The sequence below is a fragment of the Octopus sinensis genome, linkage group LG11 (genome assembly GCF_006345805.1).
Source record: "Octopus sinensis linkage group LG11, ASM634580v1, whole genome shotgun sequence".
Classification (NCBI taxonomy): domain Eukaryota; kingdom Metazoa; phylum Mollusca; class Cephalopoda; order Octopoda; family Octopodidae; genus Octopus; species Octopus sinensis.
In genome coordinates, this window is record NC_043007.1 from 809,126 (window position 1) to 816,523 (window position 7,398).

General features: G+C 34.9%; 1 protein-coding gene across 4 annotated transcripts in view; it reads left to right on the top strand.

Annotated features, from left to right (window-relative positions):
* The first annotated feature begins 882 nt into the window (after positions 1-882).
* LOC115216993 (SRSF protein kinase 2) overlaps positions 883-7,398 on the top strand; it is a 187,761-nt gene continuing 181,245 nt past the window's right edge. For 2 of the 4 annotated variants that reach the window (XM_029786494.2, XM_029786497.2), the window contains exons 1-3: positions 883-1,038; positions 3,860-3,929; positions 5,388-5,390. In XM_029786494.2, coding sequence (XP_029642354.1) covers positions 1,014-1,038; positions 3,860-3,929; positions 5,388-5,390 — 98 coding nt within the window. In that variant the 5' untranslated portion in view covers positions 883-1,013. The remainder of the gene's footprint in view (positions 1,039-3,859; positions 3,930-5,387; positions 5,391-7,398) is intronic. The other 2 variants (XM_029786495.2, XM_029786498.2) reach the window with 1 other exon arrangement.

The following is a 7,398-nucleotide window of genomic DNA, read 5'->3' on the forward strand; positions in this document are numbered from 1 at the left end:
CACATCGCTGGTCACAACGGGCAGTTGTATTGTTTCAGCCTTCAAATGGCGCGAGCCACCGGCTAGGCGAGGAGGCCAACATCAGGTTGTATTGTCCCCTCTATGTTCGCCCCCTGTGGGTAATAATAAAACAATTCCACCCTGGTCGAAAGCAACGTGAAGTGAAGTGTCTTGCTCAAGAATGCAACGCGCCGCCCAGTCAGTGAATCGAAACCACGATCAAGCGATAGTGAGTGCGGCAGCCTAACCACACGAGTGTGTGTATATATATATACACACACTCGTGTATATATATATATACATATACACATATATTTGTGTGTGTGTGTGTAGTGTTTATATATATACACACACTCGTGTGTATATATATATATATATATACATATATTTGTGTGTATGTGTGTAGTGTTTATATATATACACACACTCATGTATATATATACACGAGTGTGTATATATATATGTATAAACACTACACACACACACAAATATATGCACGACGAGCTTCTGTCTACCAAAATCACGCACAAGGTTTTGTTTGGTCAGTCCAGAGCTATAATAAAAAAACACTTGTTCAAGGTGTCTTGCAGTGGGATTGAACGCGAGGCATCGTGACTGGGAAGGCAAACTTCTTACCACATAGCCACGCCTGTAGCTTCAAACATTTTCTTATTTATAAATAAGAGATAAGAGAGCTTTTGAACGTAAAAGAAAAACTCAAATGCAAGTAGTTCTTCTCATTCACCACCACGCAAAAATAAAATAAAATAAAACGAAAAGGCAAGGCCATGCGTGCTGTCCATCAACAATTTATTACAACGAAGCATATATAGCGTAAGCCGAGCGTGTACCATAACCGGAGTGAACCGAACGGAACCGGACCGAACCGACAATTGAAACCGGAAGTTCCCATGATGCTAGTGTCCAGAGCGGAGGAGATGCGCAGTGTATCGCAGGAAATAGCATAGTTACACTTGAACCTAAAATACAGAGTGTGGAGGAGGCAGGAGGAGATGAGCTCCAAAATACCTCGCAAAGGTAAAGAACCCGTAAACCATGATATATGATGATGATGATGATCAGTAATTAATTAATTAATTGTCTTTCGTTAAAAAAAAGAAAAGCCCTACGAGTGAGAGAGAGAAAGGTGGGGAGGGAGGACGACAGAGCGTGAGAAAAGAAAGAAAGAAAAGAGTATAGAGATGTATGTATGTGTAAATGAATTCATTGATAACCAAGGGAGGGACTTGATGATGATGATGGTGGTGGAGACGGTGGAGGGACGAAAACAAATGACCATCACCCACTAAACCACGTCTCTAGCAATCCCCCCACCCCTCCCCTCCTCATTACGGTCACAAAGTGTGTGAGAAAGAAAAAAGAAAAGAAAAGGAAGAAATAATAATAAGCTTTTAAGGTTTGCTGTGTGAGAGTTTTTGGTTTGGGAGAATCTCTAATTTATTATCATCATTATCATTATTATTATATTATTATTATTAATGTTCGTTCCTCTAGCTTTGTTCTTTCTCTCTTTCTTTCTTTCTTTCTCCCCCCCTCTCTGCTTTGTATTGTAATTCTCCCTCCCCCCTCCTCCACTTCACTTCTTTCTTTTTTTCTTAAAACATTTGTGATTTCTACGTTTGAAAATGTTAATTCTTTAACCGTCTCTTAGTACACACGTCTACATATATATATATGCGTGTATACACCAATATATTGGTGCATGTGTGTATATATATATATATATATATATGTATGTACACATGTATATACATGTCTGTGAATGTATATGTACACGTGTGTGTGTATATATATACATACATATGAAAAACTATGCAAATGTCTATATATATATATATATAGTATGTATATTGTGTGTTTATATATATATATATAAATAGTATGTATATTATGTATGTATATATATATATAGAGAGAGAGAGACATATATGTCTATATATATATATATAAATAGTATGTATATTGTGTATATATATATGAAGCTTTTTCACCTTAGAGTAATTCGTACCTCATTGAAGAAATAAGGGTGAAAACGGAAACAGGAATATCTGTTTCTGAAAATAAAAACAAACGAACAATTAAAGGAAAGAAACAAAAAATAAAACCCCAGGCTTTTCTCTGATCAGTTTTACGGTGGTTCTCGGTGTTAAAATTAAACATAGCAGCCAATTTCCCCTCAAATTTACATACAGCACTTTAAACGAAGGCAACTGTCTTAAAATGGAATCATTGTCCGATTGACTCTGTTGGTTTTTGGGTGTTTTTGGGTGCACTGTCTAGGGTCCAGACCAAAGATACATCCACCCTTAAATACAGGGTAACAAAAGAAAAAAGGGGCAAAAAAAAAAAGCGACGGGATGGTCGTAGTTGGAATGTGTTTAAATCATGATATATCCCTAATCAGGGGCTGACCTAGAAGTCCTGCATATACACGAACAGTTAGTTATAAACTACAGATTAAACCCCTTATTGTACCCGAGCAGTTTCCCGTCCCCCCGCTTAGTACGGGTGTTGTTTTTCCATTTTAGTACATCTCGTTAGCAACGGAAGAAACCTTAAATTGAATTCAAATGAATTAAGAAGACAGAAACCGTTGGAAGTGAATCTAAGAAAGGAAAGGATTCATAATAAAAGGAAATATCTTTCTTTTTCGTTACAAAGAAGAAATTGTGACAGTATTAAATGTCCATTTATTAAAATTATATATTGTCTTGTTGTTGTTAATAAAGTAACTGTAACCGTCTCTATTTTTCTTTTTTCATACATTGCAAGGTTGTATGGACATGTATAAAACACGCGTTTATATACGTGTGTATATATATTGTGTTAAATAAATGTAGAATTTGTGTTTATGTCTCCATGCATGTTTATACCTATGTATATGTGTGCACACATATATATAGATATACACACTCATGTATTTATGTATAGTGTGTGTATATATATATATATGTTTCTGCCAGTACACACATTTTCTAAGCTGGCATGGGTTGTGTGTGTGTATATATAATATGTATGTTGTATGTGTATATATAAACAGTATGTATATTGTGTGTGTATGTATATTGAATGTGTATGTATATATAGTATGTATATTTTATGTGATTGTATATATAGTATGTATATTTTATGTATATGTATATATATAAAAAGTATATTATATGTATATAGTCTGTATATTGTGTATATTTAGTATGTATATAGTCTGTATATTGTGTGTATATATATATATATATAGTAGTATGTATATTGTGTGTGTATATATATATAGTAGTATGTATATTGTGTATATATATATATAATATGTATATATATATATATAATAGTATGTATATTGTGTATATATATAATAGTATGTATATTGTATGTGTATATATATGATAGTATGTATATTGTATGTGTGTGTGTATATATACACACATTGTATATACAGTGATACAGGCCATTAATTCACACTGACTGTTGACATCACCCCTCTCACATTCAAATTTTAAATATTTCTAATAATCATTTTATTGGTCACCTATTTTCATTATTGCTGAAAGGACGCTTTATCACTGGATTACCAGCATTACACACACACACATCCATTCCTACACTGTACATTATTATATATACATATATATACAGTATATATATATCAGTTGTGGTGGCCATCATCCTTTCTTCTTTCATATATATGTGTGTATATATATATGTGTATGTGTGTGTAGGTACTGATTCGTAATGTTACAGCTGTTGAACACCTTGAGGCAAACTAAGAACCTCTACAAGACCATTATTCTTGTTGTTACCATCACTAATGCCCTTATCCTTGCTGTTGTGTTTCTCCAATTAGCCCTGGCACTCCAGGCGAGGAAAAAACGGACGAAGGCGAAAGCAAGATTCAAAGAAGAAAAGAAACGCTCGTGAGTGTTCCACTTTCTCTTTTTTTCCTTTTTTCTTTTCCTTTTCCTTTCATTCCTTTAATTTCTTGCCATTTCCAGCTTTTTAATCTTTTTTCCGACCCCCACCATTTCTTGTATCTCTTTCTTTCTTTTTTCCTTTTCTCTACCGGAATATGGTCGTTGTTTCTTTTCTATTTTTTTTTTCCGTTTGTGTTTTGGAAAATATTTAAAAAAACATTAGTTTTGATTTTGTGTTTTTTTTGTCTCTGTTCTTCTGTTGTTTTTTGTGTTTTCTCTTTCTTTTGCGTTGCTGTTTTGAGGGGTAAAACGGGTTCGAAACCGTATCTGTTATATCTACGTTGGTTATCCTGAACTTACATGTGAAACGGCGTGTCACCGTGAGGAGCGGGGCCAGCCTCTGTCTCCCCTTGTACTTCGGATGGGGGCAGTGGCGGCTCGTTTCTTGCTTATCTTACCTTAAAAGTTAGGGGCCATATTTCACACACACAGTACTTTACTATCCAGGGTAGACGCTCACATTCATTAGGTATTGTAAATAGGGGCCGGTTATACTGTACCGAGGGGGTAAAAACGACTTGATTGGATTGGCACGGTTGGAACTGTTTTGATCATTGGGCTTGATGGTGAGGAGCCGACTTGAGGACTAAGCTATGACAAAATGTAATCCGGTCTGTCTTGTATTTGAAATGTCGGTGAATCTTGCCTCTCTTTCAAACCAAACGCACCTTGGAAAAAAAACTGGATTTTACACCACAACGGAAGAAAAAGAGCGGGACAGTCATTACTGGAACGCCGTGGATGATAAATAGGTTTATCTGCTCAATCGATAATAGACCTGTGGCTAAATAGTGAAAACATGTCGAACCAAGCCTCTACACGCTCGATCGGTCCAGCCCGCTAAAAAAAAAAGCCAGATTTCAAATTACACATTGAATAGTGTTTCGTTTTAATGAATAGAAAGTGTGTAATTGGATCATCCAATCCTAGATACTGTATCTGAATAAAATGATGGGCTGGTCAAGGATGGGACGCCTTTGATTATTGCTCTGCTCGTTGTGTTGACCCTGGGCTATGCATCAACACGTGAATCACCTCTATTCGTCATCATCATCTGACTGACTATACACACATGTGTGAATATGTATGTATGCATATATAAGTATATAAATATATATAAAAGAGAGAGAGAGAGAGGTGAACAGTCGGTTAATGCATTTCGTTGAAGCTAACCCCCACCACTCGACTCCAGAAACTACCTAATTTGTCAATTGCCCTCTTCCATTTTTTCGCACCCATTTGATATTAATTATGAATGAATATATGAGCCAGGCATTTAATATACTTTGTCTCTCGTAAACATCATCATCATCATTGACATCACCTTTACTATCATTGCTTTAACACTTCTATTTGGTGATGCCTTAGCGACTATAAATTCTAATAACGGTGTGTATTTAGTAAGTAATTCACACACGTGTGTACATATGATTATATATATATACATACGTAGATGTATCTAATCTGTGTCCATGCCTGCCCGATTGAAAACTTATGTGATCTAGTTCAATCTTTTTGTATTAAGTTCTCTTTTCGTATCTTTTTTTTTGTTTCTAATAAACTTCTGTGGAATTATTACTTATAGAAAGGACTCGAGAAAATATATAAAGCATGAATATAACTAGATAGGACGAAGTAGACCATAGTCCTGTTTGCAATCGAGTGAATATGATTTTCTGCATAATATAAAACACATACACACACCCATATATACATACATTTGGCGAAGTTTCGCATGTCGTAGCACATACATTTATATATATATATACTCACACACACTATTTTTGTGAATATATACTTCTATCTTACAACCATCCATGTGTTATAAATAACCGTTTTTTTTCTGGTTACACGAAACTCTAGATCTTGGACTTAATTTACAGTCGAATTATCTAAATAATTGGAGCTCTAACCCTAACCTATCCATTAATTTACTCCCTATTATGTTTTCATCTCCATTATTCCCCAGTTTATATATCTTTGTTGTGAACCAGATCTTCACCATTTACACATTCTCAGGACTTTTACTTTCGACTCTTCCCCTGTTCGTCCTCAATAAAACCTGAAGCTAATTAATTTCATTTTTCTTTTTGCTAATGTCTTATCGTCAGTCCGTCACCCAAGATACAAACCATGTGTACTTTTCACACATTTATTACTGTTTGAAAAGAAAGCATTATTACAATTTGTTCGTTTGTATTAATTAACTGAAAATGAGGTTTCCATCCCTCACTTGATTATATATATATCATATATATATATACACAGATAGATAAAACTCACTTGGAAGAGGATGCGTGGCGTTCAATCATATAATATAAATAATATATGCATATATACATACATACATACATACATGTACATGCTTTCATCTATACGTATATGCATATATATGTACGTATTTATATATGCATATATATATATATATATATATATATATATATATATATTATATATATATATATATATATATATATATTATTTTAGATATACATATACACACACATGCATGCATATACGCCCATATATACATGCATTCACATATTAGCCATCTATACACACATATACATCATGTGTATGACTTACAAAGAGTTTCTGAAGATTGGTGCGTTGAATTGAAGTTCTATATACTTTATAAATATTATAGGCTTCAGTCATTGGTCTACGGCCATGCTGGGGCAGTGTCTTGAAGGGTTTTAGTCGAACAGATCGACCCCAGTACCTATTTTTTTCTCTTTTTCAACTTGGCACGCATTCTGTCGAATACTTTTTGCCGAACCGCTACTATTTCTGTCTGTATTTTTGCTACTGTTTAGCTGTGCAGGGAAGGGCAGTGACCGCATCTCTTTCATTTTATTTTCAAAGCCTCCTTGACTGGGAGGGAGGAAAGTAGGAAGTTATTCTCAGATCTGAAACCAAATCGCCCCCCTCCCACAATCCGGAATGCTTGAAAGAATAAGTTAAACGTTCCAATTAACGAGCAGTTAATTACATTTTTGGATGACGAAATGTTTAAATTAGTTCGCTCTCCCAAAGCGTGTGTATCACCATCTATCGTTCACTCTCTGGAGCTGATAAAGCCGGAGAGCTGCATCTGTCTGATTTGGCTGCCCTTCCTAACACCAACCACCCCCGGGAGTGTAATTAGTGCTTTTACGTGCCACCTGTACAGGTATCATTTACATGGCACTGGCAACGACTACGACGCACGGGTGCTATATATATATATATATATATATATGTGTGTGGTTGATTTCTTCAGAATTTAGAAACTTCGAGTCAGCGTAAAATCATTATTTTTCTATCCGTTGGGTTTTTAATACAATATTTACATGCTATTGTTTATAGCTTTATCTGCTTCGAGTTTTACCGTTCCCCAAAAAAAGATAATGTCTTTTGTGTTTAATTATAA